Source organism: Dendrobium catenatum, unplaced genomic scaffold, assembly GCF_001605985.2.
Source record: "Dendrobium catenatum unplaced genomic scaffold, ASM160598v2 fragScaff_scaffold_873, whole genome shotgun sequence".
NCBI classification, from domain to species: Eukaryota; Viridiplantae; Streptophyta; class Magnoliopsida; order Asparagales; family Orchidaceae; genus Dendrobium; species Dendrobium catenatum.
This window is the reverse complement of record NW_021319335.1, coordinates 137,045-156,797: the sequence shown is the minus strand read 5'-3', so window position 1 is coordinate 156,797 and position 19,753 is coordinate 137,045. Positions and strand designations below refer to the sequence as shown.

General features: G+C 31.6%; 3 protein-coding genes across 3 annotated transcripts in view; 2 read left to right on the top strand and 1 right to left on the bottom strand.

The window, feature by feature from the left end:
- Positions 1 to 911: 911 nt before the first annotated feature.
- LOC114580235 (zinc finger MYM-type protein 1-like) lies at positions 912 to 1,742 on the top strand. The gene has a single exon (XM_028697097.1). It carries the CDS (start codon positions 912 to 914, stop codon positions 1,740 to 1,742), a length of 831 nt encoding a protein of 276 aa, XP_028552930.1.
- Positions 1,743 to 1,834: 92 nt separating this feature from the next.
- Positions 1,835 to 2,476, top strand: LOC110115869. Its single transcript, XM_028697096.1, has one exon. It carries the CDS (start codon positions 1,835 to 1,837, stop codon positions 2,474 to 2,476), a length of 642 nt encoding a protein of 213 aa, XP_028552929.1.
- A 12,352-nt stretch (positions 2,477 to 14,828) lies between these two features.
- Positions 14,829 to 19,753, bottom strand: part of LOC110115871 (heterogeneous nuclear ribonucleoprotein R-like) — a 37,035-nt gene continuing 32,110 nt past the window's right edge. Inside the window, exons 9-12 of the mRNA XM_028697094.1 lie at positions 17,073 to 17,152; positions 16,942 to 16,982; positions 15,228 to 15,276; positions 14,829 to 15,139 (exon numbers count right to left, since the gene is read on the bottom strand). Coding sequence (XP_028552927.1) covers positions 15,129 to 15,139; positions 15,228 to 15,276; positions 16,942 to 16,982; positions 17,073 to 17,152 — 181 coding nt within the window. The 3' untranslated portion in view covers positions 14,829 to 15,128. The remainder of the gene's footprint in view (positions 15,140 to 15,227; positions 15,277 to 16,941; positions 16,983 to 17,072; positions 17,153 to 19,753) is intronic.

Below are 19,753 nucleotides of genomic sequence, written 5' to 3'. Positions count from 1 at the left end.
AATAACCTTTTTACTCATGTTGTTCTTTTTCTTGCAGCTTTGAAGTAATTGTGTTGTCATTCACTCGTTCTTATTGTGCTGTCGTCATTTTTTGAAGAAATTGTGCCGTCGTTTAGGGCTTGTTCGTGCCTTTGAAGGAATTGTGCTTCTTGATTTCATAGTAATCAGGTGAGCATTCAATTATTGTTAACTGTCTTTCTTATTTCACATAAATCTAATGTCATTCTTATTTCTCCAATTCTCCCTACTATGTTTTTAGCCAATATTTCTTAAGTTTCATCATTTTAAATTTCAGCTTTTACTGATTTTGCATAATAAATGTCAGTGGGTTTAATTTGGTTTTATGTTTCTTGAGTATCAAAGTGTCTCAAAGTTTTTATTATATTAATACTTGTTTGTTATTATGTAAATATTTTATTTGATGGTTGATTTTCCTTGGTAATAAATTTTATTCTAGGGTTAAAAAAATGGAGCGTTATTTAAAGAGGAAAGAGCGAATATAAATTGATATGAATAATCTCCCAGCAGATCCAGGACTCCGACTTCCAATTTGGAGTTATGATGTAAATGATAGAGATAAGATCCGGAGATCATATCTATTGAAGGGACCCCATCAACCAAGAAGTCGTCAATTTCCCCAAACTTTATATGGAAATATTGCACGTAGGTTCAATCCGAAGTGGTTTGATGAATACTCTGATTGGTTCAAGTACAGTGTGCAAAAAGACGCTATTTTTTGTCTTTACTGTTATCTATTTAAACCTCAAGAGCATATTATTAAAGGTCAAGGTGGTGGCGATTCATTTATTGGAGAAGGTTTCAAAAATTGGAAGAAGAAAGAAAAATTATTATGTCACATTGGAGATCACAATAGTATACATAATAAGGTTAAACAAAAATGTGAAGATTTAATGAAGAACCAAGAACACAGTCTTCCAGGTTTATGGTTAAGCAAAGATGATAAGAACAAAAAACAATATAGGATCATGTTGACTGCAGCCATTGATTGTGTTAGATTTTTGTTACGTCAGGGATTATCATTTCGTGGGCATGATGAGTCTTCCAATTCAGATAATCGAGAAAATTATTTAGAGATATTTGACTTTCTAGCTTATCATAATGAAGAAATTAAGACAGTGACATCCGCATATGCTAACTCTAATCTGAAGTTAACTTCACCAAAAGTCCAGAAAGAAATATGTTTTGCTGCATCAGCTGAAACTTTAAAATTTATCATGAAAGATATTGGTAACTCATATTTCTCAATTATAGTTGATGAATCACGTGATGTTTCTACGAAAGAAAAATTTGCTATTGCTGTGAGATATGTAGATAAATTGGGCCAAGTGATTGAAAGATTTATAGGCATCAAACATGTCACATTCACTAATGCGGTTACACTAAAGGCAGCCATTGAAGACATTCTAGCCAAACACTCATTGAGCATACAAAGGATGCGTGGTCAAGGATATGATGCGGCATCCAATATGCGAGGGGAATTTCATGGTTTAAAGGCCCTTATTCTAAAAGATAATCTGCAAGTATTTTATGTTCACTGTTTCGCTCATCAGCTCCAATTATGTTTGGTGGCAGTGGCAAAGAATCATTGGCAAGTAAAACATCTGTTTGAGTTCACTTCTAGAATTATTAATACTATCGGGGCTTCTTGTAAGAGATCAGATGCTCTTAAAATATTCAGCATGATAAAGTACTTCTTCATCTTAAAAATGGCAATCTCATAAGTGGTAAAGGTTTAAATCAATAGACAAATTTACAAAAATCTAGTGATACTCGTTGGAGTTCACATTTTCACTCTTTGATTAGTCTTATGCGTATGTATACTTCTGTGATCGAGGTGCTAGAGATTATTAAAGAAGATGGCGTTCATGATCAGCAATCGGTTGAAGCGGGTGTTCTGATTGATATAATGGAGTCTTTTGATTTTATTTTTACAATGCATTTGATGATTGATATATTGGGCATTATGAATGAGTTATCACAATCATTGCAAAGGAAAGATCAAGACATTGAAAATGCGATGAAATTGGTTCAAATTTCTAAACAACGACTAAAACTACTAAGCGAGAATGGATGGAATGTTTTACTAGATGAAGTGTCACATTTTTGTGCTGTTTTTTATGTTTTTATTCCAAACATGAATGAAACATGCAAAACTCGTTGTCGATCAGTGCGAAGAGGAGAAGATAAAACAAATCTACATCATTATCATGTTGATCTATTTTATATTGTTGTTGACATTCAACTACAAGAGCTAAATAATCGCTTTTCTGAATCAAGCACTGAGTTACTTCTTTATGTGTCATGCTTAAACCCAAGTGATTCTTTTAATGCTTATGATGAGAGGAAATTGATATGTCTAGCAGAGTTATATCCGAGTGATTTTTCTACAGTTGAGGTTGTTGCTCTTAAAAGTCAATTATCAACGTACATTATTAATATGCAGACCAGTGAATAGTTCTCTTCTCTAAGAAGCATTGCTGATCTTGCAAAGCGGATTGTTAAGTTCAAGAAGAATGGCGTGTATCCTCTTGTTTATAGACTTATTACCTTAGCATTAACCTTACCAGTTGCTACTGCTACAGTGGATAGAGCATTTTCAGCCATGAAAATTATCAAACATCGATTGCGTAGCAGGATGGGTGATGATTGGCTCAACGATTGTCTTGTGTCTTACATTGAAAAAGTTGTGTTTGATTTGATTCCTAATGAAGTTGTTATCCAATATTATCAAAAAATGCAAAATAGATTAATAAAATTGTAATGATTTTACAATTTTCCAATCATAATGAAATACAAGATTTCACTTTGAATTATGTTCCAATTTTGTTTTTTTATATTAGTCTATTACTAAGAAAAATTTTCCCCCTCTAATATGAAAGGCTGGTTCCGCCAATGATCATGTAAACATGTTTTAGTCATATTTCATGAACATCTATTGTTTAGGTACCACATGCTCTCACTATACCTCTTGTGAGAGCACACTTACAAAATCAATCAAAGTTTAATTTTAAGAACCTAATTGAGTTTGGTTCATGCCTTATATTATAATGAATGTATGTTATGATGTACATATGATTTCATGGGCCTCTAGACCAAATGTGATATACGATGGATTGTATGTCTACAAATGGATGCAATATGCCTTAATATGCCATAAGAAAAATGTTTCACTCATGAAAATGGATACACTAATCTATATGAAGAGTGATGTCTCCTTCTAAAGGATGGTGGTACATGTTGTGTTCTAATGTGTAGCCTAATAGTATGTAGGCCCCAATGCATTTTCTTTAAGTGATGTGATTATTTTTATCAACACTTTTATATATGCCCACCTATACTTTCAATGCATATTCATCTTCTTGTAAATGCAATGCATCTCTTTCTAACTCCTTAAATGCCTCTTCTAATTAAATATTCCTTTATTTAAACTATCATGCTTCTCTTCTAATGCAATATAATCATTTTTTAAGTTTTTAAAGTCATTAATGAAATTGGTATGCTTTTCTTGCAATATAGAATGTTCTCTTTTAAGATATGAATGTTTCTATTTTAAATTTTCTACAACTATTACAAGTTTGTTCTATTAAAGAGAGTAATTCATCATAAGCAAGATTGCATACTTGATTCCTATTGGAATCACCAATTTTATTCTTGGCCAAGAGATATAAGTTAGTTACCTCCTCTTTATATTTGGTCTCCAATAAGTCTGAATCAAAATTTGCCCAAAAACCCTTTTGTGTTCTTTGCTTGCCCTTATTAGTAATTCCTTTTCTTCATCCTTTTATTTTGTTTTTTTTTTTTAATATTGCAACATTGCATTAATAAACTTATTGCAATCTACTAAAAGAACCACAACGATCACATTCCTTCTTTAACAAGTTAAACAAAGAAGAATGAATGGAACTAGAAATAAAAATATCTCAAACAAAAGAACTACATAAAGCAAATTTGGCACATAAATCAGCCACTTTATTCGCCTTTCTAGATACATGATGGAAAATTACATTATTGAAATCATTAAGAAAGAACTCTTTATTCCAAACTCTTTCTTGCTGCCAATTTGATGTCCTCGTTGAATCTTGAAGCATGGTTATAATATTGATGTTACCTCCTTCAATCACAACACTCTTGCATTGAAACATCCACTCTTTGAGGTGTTCTCTAATTAACTAAAAAAAAATTCAAATACTTTTTTTTTGTTGGGTGGCTCGTTATGCTCAAGTAACTGAATCAGATGTGCCTTGGCTTCTTACATTCATAAAAAACAATGTAAGTGGAAAACTTATTTAACTTTATACTTTTTCCTCAATGTTTTTCACTGTGGCGATTTTGCTTGTTTTTCAAAAATCTCTTGAACTAGTTGGTCATCAGTGCAATATTTTTATTTCCATCTGTACAAGAATCACTACTTTATGTATCGTCAACTTTTAAATCAATTATCTTCTTCTTCTCCCTTTCACCTATGTTTGCTTTTATGTGATTGACGTTTTCTAGTAGGCAATCAAAGAACCATGCAAGTTGTAATAGAATAAGAATTTAAATCCTTATATTAAAAAATTGTAATATCCTTAGCATCTACAAATTCAGGCAATAAGTGTAAAACTTTATTTATTTTTATCAACATACGAGATGTATTTACCAAAAGCATGCAATGATGTAATATTTTTTATAAACCTAGTGTACATGTCAAACAATAGATTAGCTAGGTTGCATGCAAAATAGTTCATATTTATGTGAAAGTAAATTCATGCAGGATTATTTCACTTCACCAATTCCATCATAAGTTATGTAAAGCCTATCTCAACTTTCTTTACTACTAGCAAAAGCAAACAAGGGCATGTAATCTTCAGATTTTAAAACATAAAAAATAGTTGAGCTATTTAGCATTCAGTTGAGCAAGATCACAATCTTCTATACTCCATTTAGAAAATTATATTTCTAGTTTGGCACCACTAAATATTCTAAAAGGCAAAGAATATTTTATTTAAATCACATGCCACGTACAAAATTTGATAGATTGCAAAAAAGTTAACATTCAAACCTTTAGAAATAAAAAAGAATATTATCAAGTAAAAGCAGTCGATTAATAGATACCCTTTCGAGGTGTTTCTATTTTGAATGTATGCCAAGTGGATCTACTCAAGGTGTTTAGACAAAATAATATAAGAAACATTCTCTAATACAACTTGAAAGTTCTATGGTGCACCAAGATGGTGGGTGAATTGATATTTAAAAACTTTTATTGAAATGAGAGTAATATTTGGAAGCTTTAAGAAAATAAAATATTTAAACCAAAAGAAAATGCAATTTAACTTCTAGAAAATATTTTTGTTTTTCACTTTTAAGCAAGATTTTAACCAAAATATTCTCAACCATAACTTTACCAAAGATAAGCAAAGTAAACCAAAGTGCAGGAAAGTAAATACATGAAAATAAAGAAAACAAAACACATATTTTATAGTGGTTTTGTCAAAATGACCTATATCTACTCCCCAAATGTCATCCTTTTTGGGTATTAAACTATCTCATGCTCCTTTATGACTCAGCTAGGTGGAGAATTCATTATCTCTTTCTAGGTGAATAATGAACTTTGTAGAATCTTCTATCCTTGAAGAATCTCCCTCCTTCAGCCTCGTAGCATGATAGAGTTATCTCTCTCTCCTTCTTCCCCTGAGACGGTGGAGATGTTAATCCCTCCTTCATCTCCTCACATGGAGGATATGTCGCTGCCTCCTACTCGCAAAAAAAATAGATGTCGCTCCCTCCTTTTTCTCCTCATAACAACAGAGATACCATACCATAGCCTCCTTGGCTAGTAAGTCTTTTGCCTAAAGACTTTTTCCTATAGCTCTTCTCCAAGAGCTCCCCAAACACAATACAAAGGACCCAAGGTACATGCTGATAGGAATAACCATGAGGCTCCCTCACACCCTTTATTACCCTCAAGAAAAAATCTCCCTTAGCCTTACCTCCTCTCTCTCCCAAGAGGTTTGGACACCCTCTTACAAGCAAAGAGACTCTCTCTTCTTTTTTAAAGCTCTATCCTTGACATCTATGACTACTCAATGTAAGCTTTTAAGTCTCATATGAATTTAAAAAAGTGGGCAATTTAAATAAAACCCTAATTTTCAATTTTAGACTTCTGATCGTGCAGTACTATACTTGGATCACACCATCCAATTAGTTTAATGCATGTCACAAATCATTTTATATGATATACAATCATAAAATATAATTAATTATATCAATTAGGGATCATACAGGATGAACTGAGGTTTGCCCATTAAGCATTCTATTTGATTGGCTTGTACAATATAAATTATACATAAGATCACTAATTAGGATTTAATCTTGATTTGATTCTTTAGTTTACAAAATAAAATTAGTCAACATTCATTAATGTTTCTATAACAAGAAATCAGTTGTACTATACATTCAATTTAAATTTTATTAACAAGGATTCAATGGTCAGATTTATCAAAATAGTTGATCACCATGTACGATGGAAGATCATACTGTACAATTAGTTACAATTTAATTTAATTAATTTGATTTTACTAAAAATTTAAAATTTTTTAATATATCATGCAGTATGATTAGGATCATACAGTATGATCATATAAAAAATTTTAAATATTCAATTTTTATCCCCCTTTTGAGTGTGTGCTCAATTATCGTCTATCCAACATACACCTAATATATAAAATGAGTCAAAAAAAGTTTATACTCTATTATTACAAACTAATTTATAATTCTGCAATATATTGAGTCTGATTCTTTAGTCTAGTTTGTTGTATGTTGTACTTGAAATAGTTAGTGATGCACAAAAAAATAAGCAATGTATATAAAGCAAGAAAAAGTAAACAATCACACTAATATTTGTAATCATCAAAATAGTAGGTCAAGCTCCTAAATTTCAACACTTTACACCCATAATACATAATGGGGCTAGGTGTATGTTGGATACATATGAATTTAAATTATATTGTAAATTGATAACATTATTTTTTAATCTATTAAGGCTAATTATAAAATAAACATACATTAACAAATGAGTAAATGTCCAAGTCTACTCACTCATATGGTATGGCGTTTAAATTTTCTTAAAGTTTATAAATAAATATATGATCATTTTATAAGAAAACAATAAGATTGGCACCATGTTCACTTAGCCCCGCTTCATATTAAAATAAAAAAATGATATCAATAGCAAGTGTTGGCTTTATTGGTGATGACATGTGTTGTTGTTAGTGTCAATGGGACAAATTACCCTTATTGGAGATAATAGACTTCAAGGTTATATAAACAACATGCATCAATTGTGTTGGAAATGGGGTGCATCGACATTACCATCAATAGTATGTACTTTTTGGTTCATATAAACAATGTGGATCATGTGGGCAATGACATGCATTAGGCTTCAAGGTTCTTAAAAACAACATGTATTGAACTCATTGGTGATATGTCCAAAGACATAAATGTCAATAACATGCATCAGCATTTTTGGGAATAGTATTATTGGAGTTTGTGTTAATGACATTCAATGATCATGTTGGTTATGGCGTCTATTTGAGTTGTTGTTGGCAACCTTCATTAACCTTCTTAATAATAAAATATATTAACATTGTTGGTGATGATATGCAACAAAATAAAGTGATTGTATTTGATTGATGGTTGTTGAACAATGGTAATCAGGTAACATTAGTGTTGGGAAGTAAACCACGTAGCTAAACAAAGTAAGAAAATAAAATAATGGAAATAAACACTAGGATTTAACTAAGAAAAAATCGAAGCTGAGAAAACCCCACAGAGCCACACCATGAAAATTAGGAGAAATTGCAAAAATATATCTTCTCATGATCACTAATTATATCTCTTCACTTTTCTCTTCATTCTACACATAGAATAGATAAAGATATTATTTTCAATAAACCAAAGGATGTAACCCTTCAAGTGAAACAAAAAAATAGAAAAGAAAAAATGTTCAACCTTACTAGCATTATCACGGCATTGAGGTCTAGAGTGTCACGATGCTTCACTCTTGCCTTTGAATCCACATTGTAGTGCAATGGAACTACAGCCTAAAACACTGCAACTCTACAACATACATCACTACGATACTCATGCCATTTGTTTTCAGTGTTTCCCACCTACAACACCATGGAGAGCTCGACCAATGATATTTAGGTTTGAGATAATAATACAACATGATTTGATCGACATAATGAGATTCCACACAAAATTAACAATTAGTAAGGTTATGAGGTTCAAGTATTGTTAGGTGGCCAATTGGGGTCGAGTTATGATAATAAGGAGATTAGGGTCAAGCACTAAATGCCATTAATGATGACCATAGGGTAGAGCTCTTTCCACTAGGTTCAGATCAAGATCCACTTTAAGATCCCTCCCCTTTTTATCCCTTTCACTAAAGAATATATGACTATTGATAGTTTTTTGGCATATCATCTTATAAATTTTAGCAAAAATCTTGAAATACTTTGTTGCTTAGTCAATGCATAAGTGATGTAATGGTATGAAATTTGAGCTAGCATAAGTTCATTGGATTCCTCTCCTTTATATGCTTGTTTGACTATAAACATGCAATATTCAAAGATCATTTGATCTATAAAATAATGTTAAAATTTTTCCAACTATGCTTTAAATATTTGATTTAAATATGATCGAACTCAAATCAAGCCATGCTTGGCATCGTCAAGTTCATCTTATCGAAATATTCATTTTGAATAAAATTTGATGAAAGTAGAGTTTGAATAATCCCACATTTAATTTCAAATTTTTATAATTTGAATATCGCATCATAATTTGTACTCCATTAGATATATTTTGTGATAACATGACTCTAGTTATGAGAATTATAATTAATGTATTTAAATTAAAAATTCAATAATATAAAATGAGTATTGATTTTACTCCTATTATTTTTCATTTTCATTGAAGTTTATAATATAATAAGAGCTTGTTAATGTATAAATCAAAATCATTCTCTTTTATCCATAAAGTACATTAAGAAGTGATCTATTGGGATAACCCCTTCCTATTCAAAATCATTCTCTTTTATAGCTTGTGGCCCTCAACATCTCTTGAGATAAAAGAGATGGAAGGATCTATCCATGAATTACATTAGGAAGTTCTCTATTGGGATACATTACACTATGTATTTTGCATCTAAGAGGAAAGCTATGACAGGGCCTAGTGCACGATTTTTCCCGGCATGCCCTATGGTTCCTAATGTTGGTCATGTTTTCTATGTAACAGAAAGGGATGTCATACACATTAAACTTAGTTTCATTCATATAAAAATACATGACAAAGGATAAACGTGGGGTGATATTAATCATATCACTAGCTTTAGGTATAATAGGTTTTTAAGTACATGTTGAATAACATGTGCGTTCAAGACTAAAGTGCTTAGTAAAGGCTGGTGAAGATTCATTAGGGTATTCCTAAGAAGGGGGTTTTCTTAAAAATAATTTTAATTTAGAATTAAAAAGAAGCACTTCTAGTCCAGCTGCAATTTTTTTAAGAATCCTACAATCATACCACTTATTCATTTGTTCCTTCTACAACATAGCATTTTCAAAAGCTTTACTTCAAACTCTTCTAACTCATTCAGTTGTTTTAACCTCTTCTCCTCAATATCCTTAAGATTGTAGTTCAATTATTTGATCACCTAAAATGATATATACTATAACTCCAAAGGTAGATGGTAGGCATTTCCAAAAAAAAATGATATGGATACTTTCCAATTGGTGTTTTACATCCAATTTCAATGTCTAATCTTTCCTAATTAAACTTTCTAAAACTCTCTTAATATCCCCATTGCCAATTTTATCATTGTAGTAGAAACTCTATGCTAAATACCAAATTTTAAGATCAAAACATATACTCTTTTATTATAGAAGCGACTCCCCCATCACTAATTAGAACTCTAGCCTTTTCAAATAAAAAAATATTTTTCTTTAGAAATTTTATCACTACCTAAGCATCAGGTCTAGGGGTTACAAATCCCTCAATCTATTTAAAAATATAATTCATAGCTATAAATATATACTTACGTCCTTGAGCTTGCATAAATAATACCATAAAATCTAATCCCAAAACATCAAAAATCTCTACTACCAATTCATAATTTAGAAGCATTACATTTCTCTTAGTGATGTTATATACCCTCTAACGCCAATCATATTTCTTAACATAAGCATTGATATCATTAAATAAAATAGGCTAATAAAATCCAGATTGAATGAACTTAGAAGCAATTCTAAATCCTTTGAAATGCCCTCCACAATCTAAGTCATGACACTCCTTAATAATGGGTTCAACTTCCTCTTGGAGACACACCTCCTAATGATTTGATCATTACACTTTTTAAAAGGATATGGCTCATCCCAAAAGAAAAAATTTGAATTATGCAAAAAAATCCACATTCATGTGTGTGACAAATCAAATAGGATGACTCCGCTCACAATATAGTTCACTATATCAACATACCAAGGTAAATCAACATAATGCAATACAAACAAATATTCATCTTGGAAGAATTTATTTATGTCAAACTCATGAAATGCATATTCTTTCAGCTCTAGCCTAGATAAATGATCAGCCACGTAGTTCTCAATTCCCTTCATATCAAGGATTTTTACATCAAACTATTGTAACAAAAGAACCACCAATCTAGGCTCGGCATCTTTTCTTTTTATAAGATATTTGATAGTAGAATAATTAGTGTATACAAGAAACTTAGTGCCTATAAAATATGATCTGAATTTGTGAAAGACAAAGATAATAGCTAGTAGTTTTTTTTTTTAGTGGTAGTGTAATTATATTGGGTTGCATTCAAAGTTTTTCTAGCATAAAATATGCATGAAATTTCTTGTCTTTTCTTTGACCTAACACAACTCTAACAGCATAATCACTTGCATCACACATTAACTCAAAATATAATGTCCAATTAGGTGCAACAATGATAGGAGCTATGATCAAATGATGATTCAAACTGTTAAAAAAATTAAGACATGCATCATTAAATTTAAATGAGACATCCTTTTCAAGAAAATGAAAAGGATTTGGTTATTTTGAAAAAATCTCTAATTAATCTCTTATAGAACATGGCATGTCCTAAGAAACTTCTAATTTCTTTCATATAAGTGGGTAGTGGTAAATTTTCAATGACTTGCACCATATCCCTATCAACCTTTAAACCTTTCTTGAAAATCTTATGTCCTAATATTATGCCCTCTGCTACCATGAATTGACATTTCTCTCAGTTTAACACCAAATTTATTTCTACACATCTTTTTAAAATGATGGTCAAATTATCCATGCAAGAATCAAATATGATGTCAAATATAGAAAAATTACCCATAAAACCTCATTGCCCTACTTAATCAAATTGAAAGAAATAGACATCATGCATCGTTGAAAAGTAGCAGGGGCTTTATAAAGCCTAAAAGGCATCCTCCTAAAAGCAAATATCTCATGAGGACTAATAAAGGTAGTCTTATCCTAATCTGCAAGTTCTATGGAAATATTATGGTAACCTGATTACCTATTTAGGGAATAATAAACGGAGTGCTATTTCAATCTATCTAACATCTAATCAATAAAGCTAAGGGGAAAATGTTCTTTCTTAATTGCCTTATTCATATTTGTATAGTCAATATAGATTCTCTACCTAGCATTGTCCTAGTAGGAATCAATTCATTATGCTTACTGGACACTATAATTAAGCCTCCTTTCTAACAGATATAATGTATAGGACTCATCCAAGCACTTTAGAGATAGGGCAAATAACTCATACATCTAGCCATTTAAGTATCTCCTTCTTCAATACCTTTTTCATGGCAGTGTTCAAACTTATTTGGGGATCAACTTTTAGAAGGAAATGTTCTTCCATCAAAACATTGTGCATGCATAATAATGAAATAGTCCCTTAATACTTGCAATTATCCAACCAAAAGATCTCTTATGCTTACTAAGAACCCACCCTAATTAACTTGCCTTCTTATTCTTCAACTAACTCTCCTAGCCTTCTCTTCTTATTTAGGATACACTTCATGAACTTAGAGTATGTAGACCATCTACTATAAGGATTTACCAAATGGGATATTAAGTGTTAACTTCTTACAAACTTCCAAAAACCTTGAAAACTACTTATCCAAATTAACCTTTGGGGAAATTATGGGGGTGGCCTCTATATAACTATTTTAATGGGTTTTTCGATATCTTTATTAGTCACAAGTCTCTCCTTAGGTTGGGGTATCTCTACAAGCTATTATATAAATGACTCCTCTTAGGCTTAATCCTTATCCTTATTTCCATCTCATGGCTCCTTCCCAGTCCTCAATCGGATGGATTTGCATTGCTCCTTGCCCCTTTCCTTAAGATTCACTTTAATAGCATTTCAAATTGATGTTAAGAGCGGTTCCAAGCTCCTTGAGGGTGGATTTGATTATAATTTCATTGATTACCCATGTATCATTATTGTTCCATATAAAATATTGGTGGTTCCTCCAATCAAAATAGCAAGTGTTCGGGTAGGGGTTGTTTTATCTATTAATGGCATTTAAGGTTTCTACCCTTGAGGCATTAGGATCACTAGATGAACCAAAAAAGAGTCTATTTTATAGGCATAGGTGATCTTGGGGATGAACAAATGCTAAGGTTATCCAACTTCCTAAAAATAGTTGCTACTTGGGCTGTCAAGATAGACAATGCATCAAACTCATAAGCACTTGCTACTTTCCTAGGACTCATCTTAATTGACGGCTATTGAATGTTATTAGTATTCATCCCCTAGATTAAAGTGTTTACTTCATCAAAGGGTTTAAAGATCAATGACCCTCCAATGGACGCATTTATTGACCTTAGGAATCCTAACAAACCATCATATAAAGTATGGATAATCAACCAATCAGACAAGGAAGAGAGGGTACATTGCATAAGCAACTCTTTAAATTGTTCCCAAACTTCATAGACTGACTCTCCATTGAATTGGGTGAAGAAAGTAATGTCATTCGTAAGCTTTGCAATTTTTGACGGAGGAAAATACTTTGCTAAACTTGTGAGCTAGATCATTCAATGTGGTGATTAAGCATGGGAGTAAGGAGTTCAACCATATCTTATGTCACAATCCAACCTCATAAGACCCACGAATTAAATAAGTCATATGGTGTTGAGCTGTAATAAGCGAATCTCAAGATCAAGTTTTAGAATTGTTTTAAATTTCTTCTTCAAATTTAAACTTTAAAAAAATAATAATAATAATAATAATAAAATACAGAGCTGCTAACACATCTAGTACATAAGAATACCTCATACACAAACTTCTTTGCATTTTAGCGTCATCTAAATGTCAGTTCAAAGCATACAGTACAATACATGACTACATAACTTAAAATAAAGCAAAACATAAAAAAAGTTTGTCATGATTGTACAAAAAAATCAAAAGAAGAAAACATATACATAATCGATCAGATCCTAAATTGCTAATCAATAGGCTCCTTCCCTTTCTCAGACCCTGAAAACATGAAGCAAAATATTTGTGAGCTACTTAATAAATGCAAGAAAAAAATAGGGAAAAAATATTTGTGAGTTATATAGTTTAGCAAACTACATTTAAACCAATCTAAATTTTCATTTCATCTATAGAATATGCAACTAAATTTTAAAATATATTTCATAATAATCATTTCCTTGATAAAAACATACTTTAACTTGCAATATGGAGAAATAAATAAACAAACACTTCATATTTTTTTAGCAAAGTAATAGAATTCCTTCTTATAACTCCTAATGGCAATACCAAAAAAAAAATATGTTTATAGCACCAAAATATGCTCATATGCACTAGAATATAGCTTATAGCTATCAGAATATACCTTACAGACACTAAAATATGACTTATAGGCATCAGAGCATGCATTACAAGAACCAGAATAACTTGCTTCTTTCAAACCAAATATCCTCATAACTTCTTATTTCAACCTATAAAACACAAAAAATTAATTACATAGTAACAATTAAAACATAAATAAATTCATTCAAAATTTTCACAAAATATCATAATAGGCAAAAGAAATCCTAATAAAGAGAAATACAATTTTTTAAAATTTAACCAAATTACCATATATTGTAGAGAATATTATTTTATGACTTCAATTGTACTACAATATTATTTTTTTTCGAGTCTGAATTATTTCGTATTCTATAAAAATAACATAATTCCCAAAATTTTTGGTTTATAATTTTTAGAAAAAACATCTAAATGTTCAAAGTTAATTGTCTTTACAACTTACATAAAGTTATTCATTGAAATTTCAAGTTTGAGGAAAAAAATTCTTATTTGCGATAATAAAAAATAGCATAATTCCCAAAAGTTAATTTAATTTCAAAATTTTATAATTTCAATATTGGATCATAATTCGCACTACATTAGATTAATATTTTTATAACAAGACTCTAATTATGAGAATTATTATTAATATATTTAAATTGAAAATTCTATAATATAATAAGTCTTGATTTTACTCCTATTATTTCTCATTTTCACTAAAGTCCATAATATAATAAGTGCATTGTTAATTTAATGTACACATTTTAATTTAAAAGAAATATATATATACATTAGTGTATATTTAATGGTGTGCCTAATACACACTAACATGCTCTCATAACCATCATATGGCCAAAGACAAATTTCCAAGGGAGAAAAAATAGAATGGAATGTATCAGAACTTGCATAAATTAACCAAACATACAACTTATAGTTAAATCAAAACAAGAGATTTTTGCAAGCTTTGTTAATTATAAGAAGATAAACAAATTGAAGCAATAATCTTCATATAGCTTTCCCAACAGCAGCTTCCAAGAATCTAAAATCAGATAAATAAAAAACTTTCAACATAATAATGGTCTTAAGAGTTCCAGGAACAGCAATGAAATCCATAAGCTCACCATCAAAACATTTCATAGAGAGGTACAGTGATATATACTATAACTTCAAATTACAATTCTGTTTTCGAAGTCCTAAACCTCATCTCATCAGAGCTCAAACAATACGCCTAATCAGAAAATCATTTCCACCCTCACATTTGATCTGAAAAATAAATAAATTTGGCTGATCAGATATTGAAAATTGGAAAGAAAGAAAAACATATACCATGTATATAAAGTTTGGCACTTACATCTATGATAAAGGCTGCTGCTTGAGTACGGGGGAACTCCTTGTCTAATCTAGAGAAACCCAAGAGGACGGGGAAATGAAAATAGTGAAGATAAGTAAACAAGAAACTAGCATGAGGGCCAACTAAGGCACTGTTTGGTTTGAAGGAATTGAAAATAAAATGCAAATAAGAACGATAAAAGTAGGGGAGGTCAATAAATCAAGTCGAGCTAGAGCCATCTCTGACTTGAGCTTGACTTTAATCGAGTTTAACCTCGAGAGTTGGGAGAATATCATGCTTATTCAACAATTTATTATAATGACATGATAAAAATAATAATAAATCACTTGAAATAAGAAATAGATAATTTTTTAATATTTTCAACAATCATATACTAAGACTATTGAATTCTATAATAATATTACTCCATTTTATATGAATATTTTTAAAATGAGCCGGCTCATGAGCTCACAAGTTAATTCAGGATTAGCTCAATTTTGATTCATTAGCTTCTTAAGCTCATCTTATGAGTCATTTATTGACTCAAGCTTGAGTTGACTTAACTTAACTAGACCCCTAGATAAATTGAATTACAACTAGATTTTACCCACTTATTTGGTTTAAGGAGAAATTGAGTAAAAAAGCAATTCATCTTTTTTGAATATATGATGAGAATTTAAAACAGTGTTTCTTGTGGAGAGAACAATGTGAATAGCAATGATAGTTTGATAGATTTTTCTTCTAGGCTTTTTTATTAAAGTTGGATTCAGAATTATCAACATAATAAATTAAAAATGAAAGGAATGGCTAGAAATAGTGAAGAAACAAACTAGAGGGCCAATTAAGGCTACGTTTGATTTGAAGGAATTGAAAAGGAGATAATAATAAAAATGATTAAGAAATTGTATTGAAACTAGCTTTTGTTTGGCTGAGAACAAAATTAGTGAAAGAGTAAAGCTCAAACTAATCCTCCGACTATTAGTAAATATCTAATTTAATCTTAGTCTTTCAAGATGACCCAATTTAGTACTCAACAGTTAGAAAATGTCTCAATTCGATTACAATGTTAAAGGTAATAGTTAAAATTAACTTCAACAGTTAACTATGAGGGTATTTTGAGTATTAAAGTGTATGTGAAATTATATTATCTTCTATATATTTTATTATTTATGATAGTAGATAAATACAAAAATTATAATGAAAGTTGGCCTATTAAATAACAAGAGTGGATAATTAATAAACGTGATTAATTTCCATCATTTTTTTTTTATTTATCTTAATATAATAAATGAAAAATATATAAAAATAACAATATAATCTCGCATATACTCTAATACGCAAAATGTCCTCATAGTTAATTATTAGGGTTAACTTTAACAACTAGTTTTGGCATTGGGACTAAATTGAGATATTTTCTAATAATTGAACTCATTATGAAAATTTGGAACTAGATTGAACATTTACTAATAATCTAATTTAAGTTTTTGACTGCTTGATGAGAAATTAATTTCTCAACTTGATAGGATTTGCCTCCCAAGTTTTTCACTGAAGTTAGGTACAGAAATGCAGATAAAAAATATTTTCATAGTTCCTACATAAACCCAATTATCTATTAATAAAATTAAAACAGAATCAAATATGAAATTGAGACGTAAAATGCATTTGCATTTCTCCAATTTCTTCAAACCAAACATTGCCAAAATGTTGTGTAATTTTATCCATGACGATCACATACCTGATAAGCGTCCGTGTTGCTTCCAGATCGATAAAAAGAACCTGAGAATTTACAAGCCGAAAGTATGATAGTATCTAACTATATTCTAAGATAAATCATTTAAAAAAAAAAGTAGAGAAGTACAATCATACCAGTAGAATAACCAACAGGAACAGATTGATGTTGATAATGTAGTGATGAGCTAACCCCACCAGGTGGCATCATAGCGTAACTAAAATAGATGCAACTTTAAATTAAAGCTCATAGAAAGAAATGTACTTAGCTGTAACAAAACGTATTGACAATTTACAAGAAATCAAAAGCAGATAACAATCTTGGTTAAGTAAATCCCAAAATAATTTAAAAAAAAAACTTTTTATATTATCATATCTATGTATAAAGCTTCAAAAAAATATACTACCCATATATTGGGATTTATACTCCCTTGTTTATGAGAAATTTTCTATACAAGTCTTAATTTGACAAATTAAGAATACAAAACAAAAAATTATCCAAATGGATCTCAAAACCATTACATCTGCTTTGAGATGAGAGATATTAAGTACCTATTGATTTCACTCATCTCACCCTGAACAAATTTTTTATCAGGATAACCTGACTTTGTTTTTTTTTTTCATAAATGAAATTTATGTATCATATTTTAGCGTTTATAAGAAATACTCTTCAGCATGGACCATTTTCATATATCAAGAATGAATTTTGATTAAAAATATATATATTTTATCTTTTTAATTAAATAAACAAAATTTTTATTTTAAATTCTAGAATAAAATCCAACAAATACATTTAGTTCAATCTCCATTTAGTACCGATCCTACATTTTACTACGGTAACAATTGATGAGAACTATGATAGACCGGTCCAACCGGTCCAGCCGACCCAACATCAGATCCGACTCCTGGTTTATTCCCTTATGGGGCCCATTCATTGATGGCAAATTCAAATAGACTGGGGAGTTTAGGAGGGAAATTATTCAAGGAATGGTTGTTTAGTACTTATGCTTCATTTGTATTCTCTAAATAGGTGGGAAGGGATTAGGGTTAGGATTATGTGATATCTTTGTTGATTTATGAGTTTCCTCTTTAGGTGTTTGGGCTCTAGCCACCAGTTAGGGATTGAGAGAACTGGATTTTCCTCTCAAATTGAAGATCTATTGTATTTTATTTATTTTTTTCAATGTTTTTATCAATTATCAAGCTCCCTAGTGATTTACCTAGGGATTTATCTCAAAATCCTGCTTGAACTTGTTGATATTTCAAATTTCAGCCAAGGTTTCAACAATTTCTGCATTTGCTTCCAATCAAATTGGTATCAGAGCAATTTCTTGGGCAGAAAAATAAGTTTTTCTTCGTTGTTTTTGCGATCGGAACCCTAGAACCAATTAATGGCAGCAAAGAAGATAGATGCGTTAGAGGGCGAGATGGAACAAGTCAAGGCTTAAGTAGAGGAAAAATATTATGGGGTGGAGAAAAGACTCTCGGCCATCGAGAACCGCTTTGGGAGATGATGAAACTTGAGATGCAATCAAAAGCATCACCAATGATTCTTAGGGTGGAACCACGAGGAAAGGAGATCCAGAGGACAGAGGTGAATTGGAGTGTTTTCCATCAAGGACCGCCACGTCAAACCCCGTTGGTGGAGGGATCGGATTATTCTGAAGGGAAGACAACAGGAGGAAAGAAGCCGACCCCTTTAGGTGGAATGAAAACGGGTTATGGTTGGGGGGAGCATTGGGGTCAAAATAAATCAAGGGAGGAAAGAAGGGAATCACACCACCACTACACCGAGGGAACCAATGGGGAAAAAACCATTGGGGTATGGATGTGAGGGCAATGAAGCTTAAGATGCCAGTTTTTGAAAAGGAGGATACTCAGGGTTGGGTATACCCGGAAGAATGTTATTTTGCCATCAATCGGCTGACTGAAGGGGAGAAACTCATGGCGGCGGGTATATGTTTGGAAAGGAAAGCCCTAGCCTGGTTCCAATGGAGAGAGGCAAGGTATCTGATTTACTTAAGGGGAGAATTTAAGGAGTGCGTGTTGGAAAGTTTCCAAGCCATCCGAGAAGGAGACCACAAGCAGTTCTTTGCTCTAACTTAGGAAGGGGCAGTTATGAAGTACCGGAAGAAGTTTGAGTTGTTGTAAGGGAGACTGAGAGAGATCTCTGAGGAAGGATTGGAGGGGAATTTCATGAAGAGGCATAGGAAGGACATACGGGCTGAACTCATGGTACTGAGTCCTAGGGGGCTGAGAGAGACGATGGAGCTAGCTCAAAGGTGGCGAAAAATTATAAGAGGGGAAAGACCATCAGAAGCAAAACCATGGGAGGGGCCTATCAGAGTACCCCTACAACTATATCTCCCAGAACCCAAACAGTATCCTTCCAAAGAGAAGCTCCTAGGGAGAAGAGCTGTGGAGTTTTCCCGAGAGGGAAACTTCAAGCAACTCATAGAGGCAGAGATACAGGACAAGCGGGCAAAGGGATAATGTTTCAGATGTGATGAAAAGTACACGTCATGGTATAGATGTAAGAACCAAACTCTTCAGGTTGTCCCCACCTGTGATGACGGGGAAGCTGAAGAGGGAAGTGGGAGTGAGACATCAGCAAAGGAGAAAAAGCAGCATTTAGACATGGTTGAGGTCTCGCTGAAGTCAGTGGTGGGGATCACTCCGAATTAAACTATGAAGATGAGAGAAGAAATAGCATAAAAGGAGATAGTGATACTAATAGATAGTGGGGCACATCCACAATTGCATCTCCAACCAAATTGTAGATCAATTGGGGTTGAAACTGGTAAACACAGGATGATATA